This window comes from Physcomitrium patens, chromosome 15, assembly GCF_059467195.1.
Source record: "Physcomitrium patens ecotype Gransden chromosome 15, ASM5946719v1, whole genome shotgun sequence".
Lineage (NCBI taxonomy): Eukaryota > Viridiplantae > Streptophyta > Bryopsida > Funariales > Funariaceae > Physcomitrium > Physcomitrium patens.
This window is the reverse complement of record NC_143424.1, coordinates 11219145-11244651: the sequence shown is the minus strand read 5'-3', so window position 1 is coordinate 11244651 and position 25507 is coordinate 11219145. Positions and strand designations below refer to the sequence as shown.

The window sequence follows — 25507 nt, the reverse complement described above, 5'->3', positions numbered from 1 at the left end:
AGTTGACTACATTGAGATCTTTTTCCATATCATCAAATCAACAACTATTAGATTGGTGGCAAATAATGTTATTGTTGAGAACTTGCATCTAAAGGAGCTAGATGTAAAGACTACCTTCTTGGATGGCAATATTTATGAAAACATCTACATGTTGCAACCAAAAGGTTTTTAAGTTCTTGATAAAGAGAATCTAAAACAATTCATTCAATTCACAACATTAAAGTACGAACTGAAAATTTTAGTCAATGAGAGAATTTTAAGGATAGATACCAGTTCCTTTCTATATATATATATATATATATATATGCATGTAATTGTGTATTTAAAACTCGATGATATTTTGATTAAAATATGATTTTCCAAGATTTTTATCTTACTTAAATATGACTTAATGATTTCTACATTAATTAAGAAATATTATGTCATGTAACAATAAAATTTTATCATTGTTATTTAGTTTTATCCAAAAAATTTAGATTCATATAATTGGCCACAAAATATAACCTTGATTTTGCACCACTGTTTCCTATTATCTAACATATGCCCTATGTGTTCCTTCATATCAGTATGTCGATGTCATCAACTTTTGGTTACAGATTCAAAAAATGATTAATAAACGAAATAGTTATAAATTGCTATAATAATATAATATATTCAAGTCTATTCATGATCAGAATAGTTTTTGAAACTTTATGTGATCTTCAAAGCGTAAAGAAAACGCTTACATATTGTTACCTAATATAATACACGTGTACAATGACTAATATTCAAATAGTAGAAACATCTTCTTTTTCCACAATATTTGCCACTTTTTTACGAAGAAGATTGCTGAATATGTGTGTCTTTTGCTCCGTGGAAACATGGATTCTACAATCTTCAATAATTCTGTTTCACCCAGATTTCAGTCATTCACTTATTTTATCAAAGAACACATCTCCACTCCAGTGCCATTCATGTGATATTTTAACATGCACACGGTGTTTTGCCGTAAGTGTTACTCCTGCAGACATTCCTATAACTTGGGTCATATATCTTCACAGTTTCTAAGATTCTCTTTTTCTTTGTGCTTACAGCCGAACGTGCTGTTCTTGTGCCTCTTCTTTGGAGCCATTCCCAAGTGTTTGTTGTGCTACCATGATAAAAACTCGTTTAGATGCAGCACGTTTCACAAATGAGCCAATTGTCAGTGAGCCAGGCTACTTCACAGAAACTCGCACTTGAGGCAACGCCATCACAAATCTTTCAAATCAATCTTTGTTCACAGCAGTCAATATCAAATGTGATGAATGCACATACACTAATGGTGCCATAGAAAATGATTCCAGGCCATGAATTTGCTACATCAAAAATCCCAGAGGTTATTTGATAATGCACTATCTACAACCCCACTCCGCAGTTGAACAGAACCGCTTATCTACAACTCCACCCAATTCTTGAGATGGTTTCCTCGTACGTTTCCTCGTGAGGTATTTCTGTACACATATATACACGATCTGACTACCAGGTTTCATCCATTCCCTCAAGTCTGCACAATCTCCGAAGCATGAGGGTCAACATTTCTGCGAATGTACTTCAGAATGCGACCAGGATCAAGGCTTTGGGTAAGAGAGCAGATGCTGATGGTTCGATTCTGTAGGTCAACTTTGCATTTGTCGTATCCTGCACGTCAGATTAATAAAAAAACACATGTCAATAGCAGACAAAGAAGTGCTCTAGGAAAAAGTTCGGGAGCCCACAAGATCGATTTTCTGTGCAGGCAATGATCGCAAAAAGAATATACAGGTCACAGGGGAGGAATGTTCAAGCAGGATTCCGTGATACCGACTCGGACAAAGGATGCTCAGAGTGGGTAAAAACGGCTGACGTGCTTAGTTTTTGGGGACCAGGAAGCAAGACGTACCTAGTTCACCCCTCATGTATGTATCCAACTCCGACCATGTCTCCCTGGTCATGTTTTGGACATTTGCTCTGATAATCATGAGGAGCTGCGATGGACAAAAGGGAAACTGAGAAAACGAAACCGTCTCATTCTGAATATGTGCAGGGAGCAGTAACTTAAATAAGATGAGATCAACCGCTGCAACAAGGATTTCACGAAACACGCTTTTGAGACTAAACCACCTTCACGGCATGTGACTACTAACCATTACATTGCAAAAAACAAACATGAAAACCTGGATTACCTGATATGATGACACAGTCATGTTGTGAGTTGGTACTACTGGTGTCAATTTTCGAGGAGTAAATTGCTGCAAGATGAACCAAATCCCAGCTTGTTAAGAATAGAAAAGAAAAATATTATATTATATTATATTATATAAAAATAATAATAATAATAATAACTGATAGTAGTGATCCGATTCCAAAATTAAGTTTCCTTGAAGCTGCTTTATAATCGAACGGCATGTCTAGGCTAGAACCTCTGTAGTCATTCACAGGGGCTCCACAGACTTGAGAAGCACGACTCCGTCAGAGGATTAGCCTAAACACACCACTAAGTATGATTTACCTCACTCAACTCCATCTTGTCGACCTTGGGTAATTAGCCCCGTGCGATCAAACAGCTCGGCCTGGATCTCCAGAGACTGAAACTACAGAACCCACACTACAACAACCCCACCTAAAATATCCAATCCAAACCCGCAACACTCGCCCACAAATAACCAGCACCAACGTCTCGAGAAGGATCTTCTCACCACCAACAGCACCGCTGCGACCTCAAAACTCGTCCACTCTACCCAAAAGCGCAATCCAAAATAGAAAAAGAAAAACCACAAATCTAGATAACCCAAAACAAAAAACCGCGCAAGGCCAACGAATTGCGAAATTCGACCCCAACGCCGTCGGAAGAAAAACAGAGCAATCTGAAAAGACGACGCACAACAAGCTTCTAAACCCTGCTTCGGAACAAGGTAGAAGCAGCAGGCGCGCAGAGAGAGATATAATGCAGACAATGGGCTAGACGAGGAACGCGAATTGGTGCTGATCCGAAGCTCTACAAACGGAGTTCAGTTGGTGAAATAGAGGAAGAAGGGAGGGCGTTGGGCTGTCTGTCTGTCTGCCTGTCTGCGTGCCTTGAGAGGAAGTTCCCAGGCACAGGAAGGGAACGCAGTGATGGGGAGACCCGTCATTGACCCCTGGAACCCAGAGTGACGTGGCACCAACCCCGCTGGTGTCTGCAATGCCACGTGTGTACATCATCCATCAACATGCTGACTGACTGACTGACAAAGCTCCTCAATGCCCTTCTCCTTCTTCTTCTTCTTGTGTTCAGTGTTCTGAAAGCTACCGTATGGCATTACCAACCTTGAGTTCATTCTTGCTTACTAGTTTCACTTTCATTGCTAATATAGAATTAGTGGCTTATAACAATTGTTAAGGTTTGATGGTAAGATTAATCATGTGTGTGGAGAACTCATTGGTTTAAGTATCTTAACATTAATGTACTATTTTGACTTTTAGCTGTGCCGTGGATGCTTATCTACACTTTTTCCTGAGTAGCTGAATTTAATATGTGTGCATATATATATATATATATATGTGAATGTATATGGGAATGTATATGTGAATGTATATGTAGACTTGTATAAAACCTGACTTAATACATACACACATACATATATATATATTTTTTAATTTTAAAAATCCTGTTTTGAAATTTATATACAAGAGACTCTCTTCAAAAAAAATATCAAAACAATACCATGCTTCATTAAATTAAAAAAAAAATGCCATTATTTTAAACTTCTATTCTATAAATGTTTTATGAAAACCTAACATTGTAAATAAAGAAATAAATAAATAGGTGAATAATTCTCATAAAAATTTTACAAAAACTTGTTATAAAAATCTTCTAAAATCACATGTGAATAATTCATTGAATTTTTTGTAAAATATCAAAAACAGATTATGGATTATTTATTAAAATAATTTTCATGACAATGAATATAATTTTCTCATATGAACAAAATTTCTGACATAAAAATTATATATATATATATATATATATAGATAGATAGATACCAATAATATCTTTCTTACTGGAAATTTATAAAAAATAATTAATAAATCTTATCTTTTGAAAATAATAAATATTAATCTTGGTTTTTTACAGATAATGATATCATGAAAAAAAATATAACACATAACACTAATTTTACAAAAAATATATATATAATAATAAATATAAAGATAAATATATATATATATATATATATATATACACACATACATACATCCACACATAGAAATTTAGTACTAATAGGGTAAATGACTTCCTATTAGAAGTATGATATGCAAAAAAAAAATTATTTACATATATTATAAATTCATATAATAGTAAAGACCTTAAATTTTTATTAAGTTTTATCCAAAAAATTTAGATTCATATAATTGGCCACAAAATATAACCTTGATTTTGCACCACTGTTTCCTATTATCTAACATATGCCCTATGTGTTCCTTCATATCAGTATGTCGATGTCATCAACTTTTGGTTACAGATTCAAAAAATGATTAATAAACGAAATAGTTATAAATTGCTATAATAATATAATATATTCAAGTCTATTCATGATCAGAATAGTTTTTGAAACTTTATGTGATCTTCAAAGCGTAAAGAAAACGCTTACATATTGTTACCTAATATAATACACGTGTACAATGACTAATATTCAAATAGTAGAAACATCTTCTTTTTCCACAATATTTGCCACTTTTTTACGAAGAAGATTGCTGAATATGTGTGTCTTTTGCTCCGTGGAAACATGGATTCTACAATCTTCAATAATTCTGTTTCACCCAGATTTCAGTCATTCACTTATTTTATCAAAGAACACATCTCCACTCCAGTGCCATTCATGTGATATTTTAACATGCACACGGTGTTTTGCCGTAAGTGTTACTCCTGCAGACATTCCTATAACTTGGGTCATATATCTTCACAGTTTCTAAGATTCTCTTTTTCTTTGTGCTTACAGCCGAACGTGCTGTTCTTGTGCCTCTTCTTTGGAGCCATTCCCAAGTGTTTGTTGTGCTACCATGATAAAAACTCGTTTAGATGCAGCACGTTTCACAAATGAGCCAATTGTCAGTGAGCCAGGCTACTTCACAGAAACTCGCACTTGAGGCAACGCCATCACAAATCTTTCAAATCAATCTTTGTTCACAGCAGTCAATATCAAATGTGATGAATGCACATACACTAATGGTGCCATAGAAAATGATTCCAGGCCATGAATTTGCTACATCAAAAATCCCAGAGGTTATTTGATAATGCACTATCTACAACCCCACTCCGCAGTTGAACAGAACCGCTTATCTACAACTCCACCCAATTCTTGAGATGGTTTCCTCGTACGTTTCCTCGTGAGGTATTTCTGTACACATATATACACGATCTGACTACCAGGTTTCATCCATTCCCTCAAGTCTGCACAATCTCCGAAGCATGAGGGTCAACATTTCTGCGAATGTACTTCAGAATGCGACCAGGATCGAGGCCATTGATAGAGTGGATGCTGATGGTGTCATTCTCTTGGTCAACTATGCATTTGTCGTATCCTGCACGTCAGATCAATGAAAAAACACATGTCATTAGCAGTCAAAGAAGGGCATCGTGAAAAAGTTCGGGAGCCCACAAGATCGATTTTCTGTGCAGGCAATGATCGCAAAAAGAATATACAGGTCACAGGAGAGGAATGTTCAAGCAGGATTCCGTGGTACCGACTCGGACAAAGGATGTTCAGAGTGGGTAAAAACGACTCTGACATGCTTAGTTTTGGGGAATGAGGAAGTACGACGTACCTAGTTTACCCCGCATGTAAGAAACCAACTTCGAGGTTTTCCCTCCTATGTTCTGGACATTTGCTCTGATTATCATGTCGAGCTGCGATGGCCAAACGCGGAATGAGAAAACGAAACCGCTTCATTCAAAGCACGTGCAGGTAGTACTGTCGCTAATAAGGTGATGCGATCAACCGCTGCAACAAGGACTTCACGAAACACGCTTTGGAGACTAAACCACCTTTACGGCATGTGACTACTAACCATTACATTGCAAGGAACGCACATGAAAACCTGGATTACCTGATATGATGGCACCGCCATGTCGTGAGTTGATACTACTTGTGACGATTTCCTATAATTAAACGTCTGTAATATGAACCAATTCCAAGCTTGGTAAGGATGGATGGAGAAAGAAACTTCCATAACCATAAAAATAACATAAATAGTTGTAACAATGATTTCAACTCATAAGAAAAATCTACTCCCAAAATTATATATCCTTGAAGCTGCTTCCCAAGCAGACGGCATGTCTGGGCCAGATCCTCTGTAGTCATTCACAGACTTGTGAAACACGACTCAGTCGGAGGATTAGCCTAAACACACCACTAAGTATGATTTACCTCATCCAAACCCATCTTGTCGACCTTGGGTAATTAGCCTCCCGCAATCAAAACAGCTCGACCCGGATCTCCAGAGACTGAAACTACAGAACCCACACTACAACGGCCCCACCTAAAATTTCCAATTCAAACCCACAGCACTCGCCCACAAAAAAACCAGCACCTACGACTCGAGAAGGATCCTCTCACCACCAACAAAACCGCTGCGACTTCAAAACTCGTCCACTCCACCCAAAAACGCAATCCCAAAAAGAAACAAAACCACAAATCCAGAAAACCCAAAACGAAACAACGCGCAAGGCCAACGAATTGCGAAATTCGATCCCGAGCCCGTCCGAGGAAACAACAGAGCAATCTGGGAAAGACGACGCGCAACAAGCTCCCAAACTCTGCTTCGAAACAATGTAGAAGGAATGCGCACGTAGCGAGATAAATAATGGAGAGATCGGGCAAGACGAGGAACCCGAAATGGTGCTGGTCCAAAGGGTGAAGTCGTGCAGGGGGAGATGGTCTCGTTGGATCGCGGTGAGGAGAGGGAGCGTAACCAGCCGCAGCTTGAGTTCTCAGAAGTTCACACTCCCCGAAATTCGACGAAATTCGACTAGTAAGTTCTAAAATTGTGCTAAAATATTGTTTTGTCCCTTTCCCCGTTCGCCCCTCGCCCCCCCCCCTCCCCCCTTCATGGCAGCTTCCTTGTCTGCATATCGGGTGGCAAGGATTCCCTCCCTGTCGTTTTGGAGGGTGGGATTTGTCTGCGGCAGTGTCTGCTACCTCCCCTTGCTTGTGGGCAGGGGCAGCCTCTTCCTTTGTGCCACGTCAGCCCGCCTCGTCTAGCTTTCCTGTTAGTTCCTGCATCGAAAGGAAGGTCGTTCTTTTTACTTTTTTCTTGTTCTTTTACTTCCCACGCCTGGCCTTTCTTTTTGCTAGTGGGGACTGTAAAACTTTTGTGCTAAAAATAATTGTGCTGGATTCGAAGCGCATTCGTTTGTTTTGTAGTGAATGTGAGGAATTCTGTCTTTGTGTCCTTGTTCACATGAAAATTTAAAATTTGTCTGTGTGCAAGCTTTTATATTTGTTTCTAGAATGTGTTTAGGTTTTGAATCAGGACAATAAGATTATCTATTTATGTGTATGTTATATATGTACATGATTGGGCGGCCATGTATAAGAATCAAATATTAGCTGTATTTAATATGTGTATTTAAGCTATTATAAAAACAAATTATCACATATCATGAATTAAGATGTAAGTTTTTCCAATCTTTTTTAATTTTTAATATTTTAGATAGATATGCCTAAAATAAAAATGTAAAAAAATCATATATACTTCACATTATATTTTAGAAACATAATACTTCAGATCTTTACACACATATATATATATATATATATATATATATATATTTAAAGGGAGAGATGTATTTATATATATAGATAAAAATATATATATATATATATTTAAAGGGAGAGATGTATTTATATATATAGATAAAAAAAAAATATATATATATATATATATATATATATACATACAAATAGACATATCTTTTACTTTCTACTTATATATAAACACTTTCAATTTGAGTTTATGTCCCAAGATAATTTCTTTTTTAAAGTAATCAACTATTTTTAAAATAATAAATATTATATCAAATCAAAAATTATAAGTTTTAAGTTTGTATAAAATCATGCTATATTTCTGTAAAAAAGTAACATATATTTTTTATTGATTTTGATTGAATCATATATTTTTTATTGATTTTGATTGAATAATAAGGATTAGAAATAATATGCCACTTATATATCTAAAAAATCCTCATAATATTTATTAATTATTTATTGCACTATGTTGTTACATACATATATTATTCTTGTTTTTAAAAATATTATTTATATTTTAAAAAATATTTATACCCATTTGAAAAAAAAAAAAGCCCTTTTAATGGTAACATCAGTGCATATTAAATAGAATGGAGTTACATAAGTTTTTAACAATACTTTAATTTAATTGAATATCAATATCTTAATATTTATTCACATTCAAAATTTATTGTGAATTATTTATTTTTAAAAATGAAAAAATAAAAAAAGGTTAGAATTGTTGTAACATTAATAATAATATGTAAAATATGATTTTGGATTAATATGGGTCGTATAATTTTCATACTTCATTGATTTTATCAAGAGAAATATTTTTCTTTGTATAAATTAAATAATAATTTTTTTGTAAAGAATAATTAAAAAGTGTAATATCAACATTATTAAAAACATGCAGATACCAACAACAAAAACAATAATAATAATAATAATAATAATAATAACAACAGCACCTTCTACTAATAAAATTGATTTTATAGTTATAATCTGTAGTTTTATGTAATTATTAGAAGTAAAGATTTGCCTCCCAAAAAATAAGCAATAACACATAATGATTATAAAAGTATAGAAATCAAATTAAGATTCAAGCAAAGAAAAATATTAAAATGATATGTTAAAATTTAAAAATATTCACCTTTAGTCAACTAAAACCAAAAAGAATTCAACTAAAACACCTTAAAAAAAAATTCAATACTTTGAAAATATATATATAGAAATATATATATATATAGAAATATAGAGTAAAGCTATAAAGAATTACTTGAAATAATTATTTAAAAATATTTATTTTTTTGCATAAGATTTCTTACAACCACTTAAAAAATAATTGATTACATTTCAAATGAAAGTTATGGTTATTTACATGAATCAATAAAACTACACAAGATTCTTGTTGAGCATAAATGTACGGAAATAAATAAATAAATATATACATATACATATATTCCATTATACATACACATACATATATATTATTCGAATAATGGTTTCAAAAGCATTCATACCAAACACAACTTTCCGAGTAATGTCTCACAAATAGATATATTTATATATATATATATAAGAGCAGGGGTATGTGACGAAAGCAGAAAGAATGCGACAGTATCATTGTGCTTCACATGGTTGCGGATACAGTACACGCTGTTCGACTGAAATATGCGGCGAAGAACCGGGTCATGGAATTCCACGGCAACTACTTCAAGCGTCTGCAAAATGTCAGCAATGCCCTGAAACAGTCCTGCTCCTTTACCATGTTCACCACCCTCTCTACTTTGGGCGATTCGCAGCACCTGGCTCAGCGGCGTAGCAAACAAAGCAACCACACACTTCACAGCATTGACCATCCAACTGCAGAGCTGCGTGACCTTCGCGTCGAGTGCCATACTTTCCCTTCGCAACTCTACCCAGTTATCAGTATTCTCGATGCCTTCCGAAACTATGCAACTTGACAAACACGCTGAAAATCCAACCGCCTTGGGTAACAGTTGTATATTTCCTGGTCCCCAGAGCCGTATGCGTGCAGAAGTTCATTTCTTATGGTAAGTTATAGGCGGTGAAGTTGGCCCAGGGAGTCTCTCCCAAGCGTCACCAAGTCGGCGAGCCCACAACATGATTCCTTCGACAATTACTGGGCGTCCGACAGCCAGCTTTTGGAACGTTGTGACTGAACATGCAGGATAAGCTCCGATGAAGCTTCAAGTACAGCTATGGAAATACTGGAATTATACTTTTATTTGGAACGACAAAGATAATGTTTTATGTGTTTAAACAAAGTAGTACGAGTTCTTCAATGAATAGCAGTGTTGGTTTTTCCACTGAAGGTTTGATTGTTGTCGAAGTCTTCGTTAGACTAATTTTGTAGTAAATTTCTTGCATGATGTGAGACAAAAGAAAATGTTGTTTTTTCATTCCAAAAGTACATGGTGCCATTTTTTCTGAAAATATGTTATAGACCTGTAGCTGTTGATAAATATCAAATCATATCAAGTACAAAGTATGTTATTTCTGTTATGTATAGGTACTCTCTATAATTTTGTTGATTATTATCTTCAAATCATAGTGTGTATTTGTACCGATGGAATTGTAGGCATTTCATTCTTGAATTAAGTTGCTACACCATGTATTGTAATAGTGTATTGTTATTGCATCCAAATAAAGTTAGTGTTTTTGAATATCAATGATTACATTTATGTATTACTCAATTTAAGGTTAGATAGTGCAAAAATTTTAGAAAGTTGTTTCTATGTTCAACCTAAATTATCAACTTTGGAGAGTTAAAATATAATAGAAATGAGATGTCTTCAACTTCCAAAACCATGTGGCTAAAGATATAGTAAAAGATCAAATACAAAGATGTTATATATGCATTCATAGATTAAAATTACATAGATGATATCTTAACACCTAATACATAAGAGGCGCAATAAGTGTCAAGGACAAGAACCCAATGAAAGCAAATGTTCAAGTGAGACTTTTTTCAAAGAAGTATGACAAAATAGAAGTAAAGAAACATGTATTTTAAAAAAAAAAATGGAATGGCTATTGCCAAAAGATAAAAAAAACTAAAGACTCTTGAATCTAGACCAAAACAAGAATGGAATTGGCTAGAGTAAAGAAGGCTTCACTCTTGCGTCTATATATACTATCCACCTAGAAGCTATATGGCAACATTCTATAGGACCTCCAACATGTGTTGACTTTGCAAGCCACATGTCTTAACTTGCAAGGCAAGTTTTTTTTTGTGTGTGCCACATAGTTAGCTTGTTCTATAATCTATCCAAACAAATAACACGTGGCTAACATGTTGACTATTTTTAATCTAAAAGTCAACCATAAATACATGTAAAGTCAAAACCATGTCTATGAAGTTTTTAAGAAACTTTTCTAGAAAATATTATGAAATTAATCTATTTTATTTACTTTTATCTAATCATATGGATAATTAATAGAATAAGTATTTATATCTATGACAATAAGAGTATTAAGTGAAGTTATTACTATTCCTATCTAAATGATTATATTTTTATAAATTATTATGTTATATTGTGGTATTTTATAGTTTTATTGAATTACCTCAAATGATTTAGTATGAAGTATTTGTATTGATATTTATGATTTATTTCATACTTGAAAAGAGTTGTCTTGTTTTTAGGATATTTTTTCAATTTCTTCTTTATGACCAACCAACTTAATTTTCCATATTCAATAATTCCTTCTTAAATCAAGTTTTTTATATGAATGTCATTCTATGGACGTCATTTAAATTTGATCAATAATTTTTGTGCAAAAATAGCTTATTTCAATTAAAAAAGAAGTTCTTTTTGGTCCATATGTATAAAGAGTAGTTTTCAATTTATATAAAATTGAAGTGGTCCAATTCCAAAGTTTACAAACTTTATTGGACTTCTAAAATTTATGTAATATAATCTTCTATTGTTGGAGAGAGAGTATAAGGCATAGTGAATATTAATATGTGAATTAAGTTTCTTCTCTATGAATTGATAGCCACACTTTTATGTCATAGGATCTAAATAAACATTATCTCTCATGAGAACATGGTTTGGACTATATGTCACTCCACTTAAATATGAAGTTATGGTCTTATACAACACTCTATTTTTTAGCCATTAATATTTTATAGTATACTATAATTTTATAATATATTATTAAAAAAAATTATTATAATTTTTATAAAAGTCTAAGAAACCTTACCAATTGTTTTCGCAAAGTTTACTTATAGAAGTCTTATTCAAATTTAAGCAAAATTTTTATATATGATGAAGGTATTATATATATATATATATATATATATATATATATATATATATATTTATTTTTATTTTTTTTTCATTCAATAATTTTTTATTTGACTCTTATTTTTTTTTGTAGAATAAATTTTAGTTTCAATTTTTAAATTTTTAGTAAAACTCTTTTATATATAATTAAACATCATTTGATAATAATAACTAAAATCATATAGTTTTTTTGGACTTAATATGAGAGCAACAAACCCATAAGTAAATCTTATTATAAAGTAGCCTAATTTTACAAATTCTTAAGTCAATATAAAATATTTTCTTTTTCTATTAACTAGTGGATTGGATTAAAAAAAAAACAAAACAAAACAAAACAAAAACAAAAACAAAAAAAACAAAAAAATCATGTAATTTCTTATAAACCAAAACATTTCAAATCAATTAACTTTTATATTCTTACCTTAAGTTTTGTTTAAAACAAGGACCAAATCATAGAGCCTGACCGGTCAACAAATTATATAATTAAAAAAAAAATTACTAAATAAAAATATAATTTTCTATTTTATGATATATATATATATATATATATATATATATAATTAAAAAAATTAACCTAGATAGAAGTAAAAAAAATCAATTCATATATGTATCTAAACGAAGAAAAAAAAAACAAAAAAAAACAAAATAAAAAACAAAGAGAAATATAGATACAAGATGGAAAAGAATTAGAATAGCTATTGCCATATTTAAAGAAACTAAAGAGACTTAAACTATGATTTAAGTATGGTCATAAGAAAGAGACAAATAATATAATTAATAATTTAAGTATAGTTTTGATATATACTAACAACCAAAAAGGTCTTCTAGAATCTTTCTAGGAACAATAAGGTTTATGGTGTAAGTGCCAAAGTTCTTGGTTATTTGATAAAGCAGCTTATTAAAATTAAAAGGACTATGTAATAAGTTTCAGTGACCATGTATCATACTTAGAAGAATCTAAGAATCTAATTTGTGACTAAGAAGATCTTTTTATGATTTTTACAAAAGATATTGTCTACCTAACATGTTATTATTTAATATATATTTGTCTTATTTTTTAGTTATATTTATTTAAGTAATACAATCATATGATATATATATATATATATATATATATAATAAAATTAAAGTTATTATTTGTTGTTGTAACTATTAATATTTTTTAATTTTAATAAAAATTAAATAATATATAAAATTTTAATTCAATAATATCTTTGATCTTTTATAAAATCTCTTCTAAATCTTTATTATTTTCTTTCTTATTAATTGCTTTAGATTTTTATTTTATCTCTCTTGCAAATTTAATTTTTTAATATATATTTAAAATATAGAAATTTATTTAAATTTATAGTTCTCCTCTAATATTGTACTTGATGATAATAAAGGAATAAAAAAAATAATTTGTTTACACAAATAAGTTCATTAATTTGAAAATTCTTAAAATTCTATATAACCTTTGATTGTCTTTATTTTATTAAAAGTATGACTAATGTAAAGATATTTAAATCAAAATATATTGCATATACTTCTCTAAAAATATTATTACATACGATCCTATTTAACTTTTTTTTCTTTGACATAACTTCTTTGAAGAGATCTTATAGATAAAAATAGTTATTCTACAAAGATCACTATTAAATATATTATATAATCTAATCTATATAGCATATAAATATTGATTCTTAATTTTTTTTTCTTTCTAAATAATTATTATATGTAACATAAGAATATGATGATTTTGATAGTTAATTATAATAAAAATATATTTTTTTAATGAACACATTTGATTTTTTTTTAATTTTTTAGTTACAAAATATAAGTATATTATGTTTTCTAGTCATTTTTTTAACTTATACAAAGATTTTAATAATGTTTTTAGAATTCTAAAAGCCTTGTATATATTAGCAAAGATTATTTAAATTTTTGAAAGTTAAAAGTATTTGAGATCTTTAAAACTTATAGATATACCTATAGATTGTAGAATTTTAAAAATTAGATTAGAACTACAACTTTTCGTATTTAAACTCTATTATTTTCTAAATATAATAATCTTTAGAATTAAATTATTATTAAATTGGTACATACTAAATTCTAATAGAATATCGGGCTAAAAAACCATAAAAAGATTTAGTCAAGAAATAAAGTAGAAAAATATGATCTAAATAATTATATAATAATAATAATAATAATAATAATAATAATAATAATAATAATAATAAGCTTGAAAAATAAAAAAGCTAAGATAAACATAGATATAAATATTAATGTATGTGATATAATAGATTTAATCGCTTAAAACTTTGATATAATAAAATTGAATTAGAAATACTTGACTGGCTTCTAAAATTTGTCAAAAAGATTTAAAATACTTTAAATTTTCTTCAAAAATAGAAAAAATTTCAACTCAAAGAATGAAGAATAATTTAAAAAATTTAAAACAATAGAAAACTTAATTTAAATTTTTTAGATATTTCTTATATAAAAGAATCTATGAAGACTAGAAGTTGTGGTTTAGAATTATTTTTTCAATTTGGTATTAGCACCACCAATATTAGATCTAATCACAAGCACTAGAACTTTATCAGAAGGTCAAAATTACTATAAAAATTCTATATACAATCTCCTTTAGTGTAACTCAAATATATGATTAAATTTGAAATTTTTATTAATTAAGATTATTTTTAATTTATTATTTATATCATTTCATTCAAAATTTATTTCATATATTATTTGTAAAAAAAATGGATGTTCATATATATATATATATATATATATAATAAAAGAAATTAATTATATCCAATGAAAAAATTTGATTTTTTGAAATAATAAAAAGATCCACAACTCATGTCAAATATTATTCAATATATTGTAAGCAATATAGCTTATTATATGATATGAATTTTTATTTATGTTGCTCAAACATAGTAGAAATAGAATACAAATATGCTTCATAAAAACCATGAGTGTATGTCACATGTCTTTGTTTGTAAATAAAACTTAACAATAGTTCTATATTTTGGTCTTTTTACATGGATTTAATTATTATGGAACTATCTTTTCAAATGACCTTAAATTTATTTAATATATTTGGATTAAATTTTTGGTTGATTTTTTGATATATTATAACTAGTTTAAAGTTTTTTTTGAAAAGCTTAGATTAGAATTTATCATCTTTAACTAAAAAAGGCTAAATTGAATTTTTATGGATGATTTTTATAAATTTAACATATAATATAAATTTTTTTACTTATAATTAAAGTTGTAAAATTTTAAAGTTTATGATTCTATCTGATATTTTGTAAATATTTTCATTACAAAAAGTATTTTACAATTATGAATTAATCTTAAATATTATGTCCCAAAAAATATTTTTAATCTAAGTTGTTTTCAGGTTTAGGATAAATTATCCACTTTCACCAACACTCCCTATCTATTTTTAATTTTAGTACTTTGTAACTTCTAAAAGTTGATAAGCATATGAACATTAATTATAGAATATAACTTAATACATAGATATGAAGAAATTATTACTCGTGTGAATTCTCTCTCTCCTCTAAGATGTTAGAAAAGTCTTCCAAACTAAGCCTACTACAATATTTATTTGTCATACAATTTTCTTTTATAGTAACACATGTAAGCTTTAAAATAAATAATCTCATTTACAATTTGATGTCTACAATTATATTTTAAAAAATCTCCAAATCACTCCCTATTTTTTCTATCCACTAATATAATACAACCCAACTATTCATTAATGAATAATTTTCATCATGTCTTTCTAATTTTATTATCCTAAAAATATTTCATGTTCATTCTTTCCAATTCCTCAAAGTAAACTTCCATCTCTCCTCCCTCCTAAGTAAAACATATGGCATACTAATGGTATTCATATATTAGACCCATAGAAAATCAGCTTCACCTTGAGGTAATCACTAGAATTAAGACTCTACAGTCTTTGTCAGACATGCTTTGTTAGACACAAAATACTGTCCTATTTGCTGGTGACCACGAGATGATACAAGAAAACAGCATGTAATTACGAAACACAGGCATGACAAGACGCTACTAATTTTCAAACAGCCAGGTGATAGACTGGCTAATAAAAGCAAAAGAAGATGTTGTTTCAAATACCATTTCCGTGGAGTAGGAAAAGAAGACATTCCAGTGGAAAAAATGAATCAGTTCCAGATGAAATTAATGATTTTCCCAAAGTTGTTCTCTACTAACATCTCTGCCAGCAGAAGAATATTCACATTTGAAATAATCTAACTCGGTTTCTTGAAAATACCCATGAGTGGACCTTAACAATGGACAAGTTCAATGTGCACTCAGCGCAAAAAAACCCTAGTCGACGCGCCTAAACTTCCACTTACCTGTATACAACTACTCTATGCTATTGCTACGTAAGAGGTGGTAATTAAATCAGAAGCTTGGTCGTCCGTATGAGCTGAAAGGGCGCCCCTGCTAAGTAAAAAAAAGTTGAGGGGAGGAAAGATATAATTGGCATCCATCATAGAAACCAAACCTGGGCTCCACACAAGGCCCATGTTCTGGAATTCCCTTGGACAATCATCCCTATCACCTATCATTTAAGCCAATTTTAACTTCCTAGCTCGTCGCTCACGCTGGTTCATTCTTCTGCCGATAAACTTTAAGCCCTCATCTATCAAAATCACAGGAAGGGAAACAACAAGAACTAGGAGCCACTCATTCAGGCTAAGCGGCACAATGCCAAATATTGTAGCCAGAAAAGGAATGTAAAGAATCAGGAAGTGGAGAGAGAAGGACACGGCCATGGCTAAAAGCAGCCACGGGTTGACCCATGGCGGCATAGACACTAAGCTCCCATCTTCTGAGAGGGCGTTCAAAGAATTGAACATTTCAATCGCCACAAGAACGGACAAGGAGAGAGTAGTTGCTTTCACTTTCCCGGTAGTGAAATAATCACAAGGGTTGTCATCAAAGTAGAGTGTCTGATTCCCAGCAGTGAACGGTGTCACCTTGAAGTCTTTCCAAGTTGAGCACTCGCCCCAGTGTGTCAATTGTGAAAAGCTTACCAGCGTGTGACCGTCAGCTGCCAGGTTAATCCCAAGAAAGGATGCATGCGTGTACCACAATGCAAATGCACCGACAGTGGCTATCCCAACATACAAGCCAATTACCTGCAATATTCAAAAACAGCAGATCAATAATGAGCTTATCAGCACAATATCAGATCAAATAAAAAGTGCTATGCCATATTCACCATTCTTATATATCTATACACCACAAGGAAGGCACTTTTTTAGTATTTGTATCTCCACTAACTGAATACAAAGAAAATGTTTACATCTCGACGACAGTATTATCTAAAGAAAATTGGATATATATATATATATATATATATATAGCAATGCACAAGAAAAGAACAGCCACGTATATTTCATACATGATCACATTCAGCAAAAACAATTACAGGGACAGGAAAGTACCAAGTAGCGAAAGAAAACCCAGCCATTGATTAAAACATCATTGCTTTTCCGAGGAGGTTTCTGCATAATGTCCAAATCAGGAGGGTTGAAACCTAGAGCAGTGGCTGGAGGACCATCAGTCACCAAATTCACCCAAAGGAGCTGCACTGGTACCAACCCTTCTGGCATACCCAAAGCTGCTGTCATAAAGATTGATGCCACCTCTCCAATGTTGGATGATATCATGTATCTGTAGATCCACAACTTCAGTCAAACTTCTGGTACTCAATTTCCAAAATACTCCACTCAAAAAATCATCCTTAGTATAAAATCACGCACCTAATGAAGGCCTTCATGTTGTTGTATATAGAACGACCTTCTCCAACGGCTGCCACAATAGTGCTAAAATTGTCATCTGCAAGCACCATGTCGGCTGCCTCCTTGGCCACCTACAAGTCACAGCCCAACCATTATGTTCATTCGGGGGATAGTGACTGAAATTAAGCAATATATATTCTACCACGAAGCCTCCGCTTCAAAGCTTAGAGAAACTTTGGAAGCTTGTACTTTGAGAGAACAACAAGACTCATAAAAGTGAAAAATGCAAGCACCACCGCAGGTATTTATTGATGTACCTCAGTTCCAGCAATACCCATTGCTACGCCAATGTCCGCAAGCTTCAAAGCAGGAGCATCGTTTATGCCATCACCAGTCATGGCCACAACCTCCCCAGCATCCTTCAGAATGCGTACGATGTCTTGTTTATGTTTAGGCTCCGCACGTGAGAAGACACGACCTCCAGTACCAGAGAGAATTTGCTTCCGGCGCTCAACAGAAAATTCCATGAACTCATGGCCTGTAAAACTCTTATCTCGAATATCCTCATTATCATTGAAAATACCAATCTCACGACAAATTGCTTCAGCAGTGTTCTTGTTGTCTCCGGTTATCACCATTACTCTTACACCAGCCTCACAACAATCTTCAATTGCCCCACGTACTTCTTGACGGGGAGGATCCTGCAGAAATTTCTCAACCTCTGTTAACCCTTCGAAAACAAGATTGAAAAACATACTTGCATATATATATATATATATAGAGAGAGAGAGAGAGAGAGAGAGAGAGAGAGAGAGAGAGAGAGAGAGAGAGAGAGAGAGAGAGAAACGAGCGAGCGAGCGAGCGAGAGAGAGAATTTCAGAAGTCCATTGAAAGAGGGCAATGAACACACATACACACACGCATTTATTTATTTTGAGAGATAAATGTGTACGTATATATATGGGTGTGTGTGTGTGTGTATCCATTGCAGCTATCAAAATATGAAGAGCCGGAGTACGGTAATTACTCTTATTCCAACCATGCCGACGAAAATAAGATTGCTTTCAATTTTTTCGTAATTTTCGGTGTCCAGAAGTCTTCCATGACCGGGGTGATTTTCTCCATCGTAATCACTAAGCTCTTGCAAATCATCCTTGTAAGCTAGCCCTAAGCAGCGAAGTGCCCTCGCACTCAATCCATTAAGTTTTCCAAGCAGAGCATCACGGGCTCCTTCTGTCATATTCGCCACTGAACCGTCCAGAAGTTGCACACGCGTGCAGCGCTCCAAAATATTCTCCACGGCTCCCTGGTATTAACCAACAATCGTTAGTGCATAAACCTAGATGAAGTCAAATCTTTTTCTTATAAATTAGAGAGCAGATTCGGTTAAATAAAACTGTTGAATTTGTATGGAAATGACAAACAAAAATAATTGTATTTGGAATGAGATGTAGTCTGGATATAATCAGGCAAAAAATATGTTTAAACAGTGTAGTACAGTTTAGATACATCTTAGTGCTGGCGACAGCTTGATTCAACTCAGTTTAAAGCAGTAACTCTATATACCAGTCTAATATTGCTAGACACCTAAGATCAACTGTGTGTGTATATCAAGTTCAGATTTCACAATTACTCATAATATGAATAAGCATTTTGTGTCTGAAAGTTGCGAACGAAAGCATACCCAACAACAAGACAAGTAAACAGGAAAGACCAGGTTTACTTAAATAATTCATGAATGATGACCCAGAGTAAGATATTTGCGACCCTCCAGTTGCCATTACATACCTTCACAAGCAACCTGTTGACTCCATCCCTTCTAACTATACAACTCATTGACTTGCGAGTACGATCAAATTCGAGAATACCCACTCGAGGCTCCTTACTGCTCCACCAATTATTGCAGGCTGACAATACAAAAATGTGTTTAAATCAGGAAAATTGTGACTATAAGTAATGCACGCACAATTAAGATTCGTGTGGTGCTCTCGAAAAGACGCTGCAAGTCTTGAGCACTTGAGAGTAAAATAAAAAGTGAGTAATATTAGTCACTCGTAACTTGAGCAAGAAAAGAAAATATTTACCAAGAGGTAATTCTTCATTCAGAGCGATCGCTTCTCTAGAACGCTGGTTGTTAATGACTGACTGAGCAGCAAAATCTGGTACACCCATCTTCTCCACCACAACCTGGCGGAGTCCACACCATGAGCAAATATGAAATTGCAAATAGATTCTAGTCTTGAAAACAACAAAAAGTTCACAGACATCAAAATATTTGCATTGCAGCTGGGTGACACAGCTATATAAGCAACCTTAGATCCCAAGAGAAACGCATACACATAGCAAACAAGTGATCAATAAGCACCACAAAATGCCATTTAGATTTAGGACCCCGTTCCGAGCAAATACCATAAAGGTAAAGAACGGAATGGAAAAAGCTCACCTTCAGAGCTGCTTCAGTTGGCATGCCAATAGCTTTGAAACCATTGCCCTGATATTCAATTCCAGCATCATTACAAAGTGAAGCAATTTCAGCAAAGGACAGCATGTTCGGATCCAACTGGCCAACACTAAGACCTTCGATCTTGCCATCCAAGAAACTGTATGTTGTGCCCTCCACATGGAAATCGCGGGTGACTCCAGCTGCTGGACCATTAAGAATGAGCTCAGTTACAGACATTTGATTTGTTGTCAGTGTGCCTGTCTTGTCAGAGCAAATAACAGTGGTACATCCTAGAGTCTCGACACTGGGGAGCTTCCGCACAATAGCATTCTTGGCTGCCATCTTCCTTGTACCTAAAGCCAAACAAGTGGTAATAACGGCAGGGAGTCCTTCTGGGATAGCTGCAACAGCTAAAGCTACAGCAATCTTGAAATAATATGTACACTTTTCAAATGAGAATTGAAAGTTTCTGGGCCAACCGTCCTTCATCTCCCAAGACAAAAAATATTTGTAGTTAATGACCCAGACAAGAAGACATATCACACCAATCACTTTAGTCAAAAGCTCTCCAAACTCATCCAATTTCTTTTTCAGAGGTGTATCCGCCTCCTCCTTTGAAGCCTCCTGAATTTGAGATTGAATTTTGCCAATCTCCGTTTTCATGCCGGTGGTCATTACCATAGAGAGGAAGGAGCCGTTCACAATAGTGGTACCCGCAAATACCATACACTCCTTGCCTTGCAATTCAATATTTTCCTTCACTGAATGGGTGGTTTTCACCACAGACATACTTTCTCCTGTGAGCGAACTCTGCTCAACCCTCACTGTGGAGGTCTTCAGTTTCACTATGCGCATGTCTGCGGGGACCTTATCACCAACACGAAGCTCTACAATATCTCCTGGAACGAGTTCTCTGGCCGGCAAGTTAGATATAAATTCCCCATCTCTGATAACTTTAGCGTGTTCTGATTGCATCTCCTCAAGTGCCTCTAACGCTCTCTCAGCATTGCTTTCTTGCCATACTCCAACTACGGCGTTTAATATAAGTATGAAAAGAATGACCAATGGCTCCACATAGGCGCCAATTCCGCTCTCGTCAGCAGAGTAACCATCGGTGTAGGCAAGAATGAAACTTATTAACGCTGCAACCAATAAGATCTTGACAAGCATATCATCAAACTGCTCCAACACCAACTTCCACATTGGCTTCCCAGGTTCTTTTTCCAGTTCATTCCACCCATACTGCTTACGCCTGTTTTCAATGCTGCTTTGGCTGAGACCACTTTTAACATCGACTTCAAAATGATTTAGGCACTGTTCCACAGACTTTGACCATGCAGGAAAACAATCCTCCGCCATTGTTTGAAAGGAACTCGTCAATCCCAAGATTCCTATGTTACAATTCCTGGTGATCACGGAAGGAGTTTCAGTTCGTCGGAGCAAGGACTGCCGCAAAATATCCAGCAACTCGGCACCGGAAAAAATTTAATCACTGCCGATGTAACATGAAAAATTCTCCACGTATAATCCTCCTCAAGTAGATCTTTGTAGCAGTACCCGTTAATGTCCTTGACGGTTTATCAATAACCTGAGGTTGGAATGGGATCTGATAGTATTTACTTCATTCCAAACACTCATGTACCTCCTTTTTATTAATTCAATTAAATTCTACGACACAAGAGCAAGAAATTTGCGTATCGCAATGACAATATGTACTCAGTCAGCCACGCCTGCCAAGCTTCTACAAGTTCCCAGCTAAGGAATGTCGTTCAAAAGGGACTTGAGTCAAACCTGCACGAATAAGACACTGAGTTAGACATCTGATTCGACTAGGCACTCTCAGCTTAGATTTGTGCAACCATAAAACAATAAGGCTTAAATACAACTAACAAAGTTCCTCTACCAATCTTGAAGTTTTCAGTTGACTAAATAAAGACTGCGGTCGTGATCTCAAATTATATCATATCAATAAGAGCATGGAGAAGACCGACAAGAAAGCGCCAGATCAGAATCCACTCCAAGAGAGGCGGCATCATAAACATCACAAAACACATCAACCACCCATAAAGATCGAGTTCTAAGAGGAACAATAACCACACATGGTTACAACAGTCACATAGCAAACTGCTCAAGGAATAACACTAGCAGACTGAAACGGCTTCGTAGAAACGATCAGATGTAAAGGCCTGCCAGAATTAAAACCCTACCGTCACTCTCGTCATGCATCACAATTGACGACTCCAACCTTGTCACCAATCTTACTGATTCCCCCACTCTTACGAAGCGTGATTTCAGGAGATTAAAAGCTAATCGTTCTAGGAAGAACTTCAATATTGTACTTTAACCTCGGGTAAACGTGAAGGAGAGTCTAAAAATGAGGTAGGAACAAGCCGGATACTCCTCATCCAACACCGCTTGACTCAGTCATGAAGCGATCCCAAAATGTGACCACAGCATTATAATAGAACCTCTAATCAACTCCCACACATAATACAACCGCCAGATCTTTGCCTTCACATTAGAGCAAATTTCCGAGAAGATGACTGAAACTAATTTGAAAAGCTTAATCCTACGTTATCAGTGCAATCCTAGACTACATCGTGCAACCATTACCTTGACATTTACCGCAATTGCCTCAAGCTTCCAAAACGCAAGGTTTGGGCTGCACAATTACTCAAAAATCACTCTGCAAGTTTGGTACTATTTCCAAAACGTAGAATCACAAAACCTGTGATGGTCGTCGTAACAGACCGCAACGGGCAATTTCGAATAAGTCGATCAAAACCCTCATTCTCTAGTAAAGACATCAAACAAGAACTATGAATATCTGGCATAATAAAAATTCAATCTTCTACAGAAACAGAAACAGAAACAAGTACTTCACTTTACAAACTTTAACAAGACCTCAAATATCTCTATGAAAAGATCCCAATACTAGTAAGGCAGCACCCACGAGAAAGAAGAAAGAAAAAAACTGCCACACGAATCCCACGCACTTCAAGTCCTTCACTCCTCTCACAGTACATACTAAAATCCCAAAGAATAAAACTATGAGCCATTCTATATTTTACCTCCTCAAAAAGCCCTAATCAACCACGCAGTTTTCATTTCCCATTGTTATCCAGAATGCCTCATCTCAAACACCAAAACTGCTGCGACTGACCGAACCCTCCTACTTTAATTACAAGAATTTCCTCTCCAAGTAAAATCACATCACAAACATCAACCCTATGACAATGTGCAGCTCAACCTCCGCTAAAAATTAACTAGAACCCATGTCTCCGTTATTCAAAATCCTACGTAATCAATCAAAGCAATCCAACCAAAACCCCAAATCGACTAAATCAAACATATATCCTCACCGTCTGAGGGTAAGAACTCCCTTCAAACACTCGTCTATAGCGCCAACATAATCTAAGCCCCCTCACCACAACGATTACCACTCCTACCAAAAAGGTTCCAAATAGAAAAGATTCCAATAAACCACGACCACAACTACCACCATCGCCAACGCTGCGGTCACTATTCAACACAGCAACCCTAGACTACCCAACTTGAAGTGCCCACCCCTTCGACAACAACACCTACCTCAATCCCACGCCAGCAATGCTGTTTCGAGTCTCTCCATCTCTCTCTCTCTCTCTCTCTCTTTCGCTCGATCACAAAACCCCACACAGATCACAGATTATGCTAGAAAATGAATGATGGAAGGCCAAAGGAGAAAAAGCTGCTGCCACTACTGAGGAATCCGGTACCTGACGACACCGAGAAGCTCCGCGGCGACGCGACTGCTACACGCAACGCCTCAACACACCAATTCCTATCGTGAAATGAAGTTAATTTACCACATCGGTCAGCCAACATCCAGACGCGTAGTCGCGAACACTCCTCCTCCACCTTATACGTCAAGCCCAGGGGAGCATGCGAGGCCAGCGACGACAACGACACTCCATCGATCGATCGATGGACGCTGGACCAAGCTTTGTCTGCCTTGCTTGCGCGAGGAGCAGCAGCCGCCGCTAGCCGCGCAGAAAGTTTCTCGGCGTCTGGGCAGAGGCCGTTAACCACCTGTCCGGGCAGCCAAGGTGCATTGCCGCCTTTCATATGTGTCATCACCGCAATATTAACACGTTTACCAGATTTACCGGTGGCGACTCCGATTGGTCCGATGGCGTGCTTTCGGGCAGAGGCGGAAATTCAGGGGCTGCAAGTTCTGTGTTGGTGGAACGGGCAGTTGGAAAAATTTGAGTTTGGGTCAAAGAATATTTCGTTCTGGATTTGTAGGGAAGCTTCGTGGCTGTCCCTGTTTCTAGAAAGTTACATAGCATCGTGGAAATAGATGCCTTCCTTTCTTCCTTCCCCGTCTGGACCTTGTTCACACTGCGCTTCTCTCTTCCTTTGGAAAGCATCCCTAGTCGAGTAAACTTTTGCTTTTTACTCATACACACATCGATAGAGCTATGATTTTCTGCAATTTTATTTCGTCACCGCCTTTGAAAAAGTGTGGAAAGATAGAGGTCGATGATAATATACATCGCAACCCAAATACATTATTTACATTTGATAGTGGTTGATAGTAACCTAAAAACTGTGTATATGTTGAATGAGAAAAATTGTATCAAGTAATTATTTATAAATAAATAAACGGATTTAAGAAAATAAAATCATATAGATATATATAGATATATATATAACTCAAATATAAGGTATCCCAACATTCATTTCATAAATTTTCATTTTAAATCAATAAAACACAATACAATGTTTTTTTTAAATCTTCCAAAATGTAATAATAAAGGTTTAACTATTATTTATAAAATTTATTTAACTAAAAAAAATACAAGTTATGAGTTTACTATTAAATATTTACTATTGATCCAGAATCAATTCAGAGATATATTCAATATGTATGTGTGTGTGTATGTATCTATATATATATATATATATAGATACTCGTATATACTAGCAGAAACCCATGTTGTTAAGCATTGCAACTGACACATGTATCCATTCCCTTAATCACCTATACTCCCTTGTTTCCATATTCTCATGTTCTTTGGCTCTCATGTCCAACCAATTAGAAGCTTCCTTTATCTCTTTGTGTTATAATTACATTGTTTCATTATATGGATATAAACACATTCAGACCTAAAAAACATATTTATCACTAATTCAATCATAATTGATAAAAATATCAAACACAAATTAATTAAAAGT

General features: G+C 34.1%; 3 protein-coding genes across 6 annotated transcripts; all 3 read right to left on the bottom strand.

Annotated features, from left to right (window-relative positions):
* Positions 1-1240: 1240 nt before the first annotated feature.
* Positions 1241-3038, bottom strand: LOC149987745 (uncharacterized). The gene is made up of 4 exons (XM_090256438.1): positions 2510-3038; positions 2184-2249; positions 1901-1985; positions 1241-1659 (listed from the first exon to the last, which is right to left on the bottom strand). Exons 1-4 carry the CDS (start codon positions 2522-2524, stop codon positions 1520-1522), a joined length of 306 nt encoding a protein of 101 aa, XP_090112564.1. The 5' UTR covers positions 2525-3038; the 3' UTR covers positions 1241-1519.
* Positions 3039-5144: 2106 nt separating this feature from the next.
* Positions 5145-6999, bottom strand: LOC149987744 (uncharacterized). Of its 3 annotated transcripts, none has more exons than XM_090256437.1 (4): positions 6871-6999; positions 6088-6153; positions 5806-5887; positions 5145-5562 (listed from the first exon to the last, which is right to left on the bottom strand). In XM_090256437.1, the coding sequence occupies exons 2-4, from the start codon at positions 6106-6108 to the stop codon at positions 5426-5428; spliced, it is 240 nt and encodes a 79-aa protein (XP_090112563.1). In that variant the 5' UTR covers positions 6109-6153; positions 6871-6999; the 3' UTR covers positions 5145-5425. The 3 variants fall into 3 exon arrangements, with proteins under 3 accessions (XP_090112563.1, XP_090112562.1, XP_090112561.1); XM_090256436.1 differs by lacking the exon at positions 6871-6999 and adding an exon at positions 6408-6798; XM_090256435.1 differs by lacking the exon at positions 6871-6999 and having other exon boundaries at positions 6088-6357.
* A 9245-nt stretch (positions 7000-16244) lies between these two features.
* On the bottom strand, positions 16245-24236 carry LOC112292432 (calcium-transporting ATPase 1, endoplasmic reticulum-type). 2 transcript variants are annotated; one of them, XM_090256434.1, is made up of 10 exons: positions 24046-24233; positions 22904-22952; positions 20291-22081; positions 19932-20034; positions 19636-19754; positions 18875-19153; positions 18165-18548; positions 17869-17978; positions 17551-17779; positions 16245-17241 (listed from the first exon to the last, which is right to left on the bottom strand). In XM_090256434.1, the coding sequence occupies exons 3-10, from the start codon at positions 21647-21649 to the stop codon at positions 16669-16671; spliced, it is 3156 nt and encodes a 1051-aa protein (XP_090112560.1). In that variant the 5' UTR covers positions 21650-22081; positions 22904-22952; positions 24046-24233; the 3' UTR covers positions 16245-16668. The 2 variants fall into 2 exon arrangements, with proteins under 2 accessions (XP_090112560.1, XP_024396677.1); XM_024540909.3 differs by lacking the exon at positions 22904-22952 and having other exon boundaries at positions 24046-24236.
* Positions 24237-25507: the final 1271 nt, after the last annotated feature.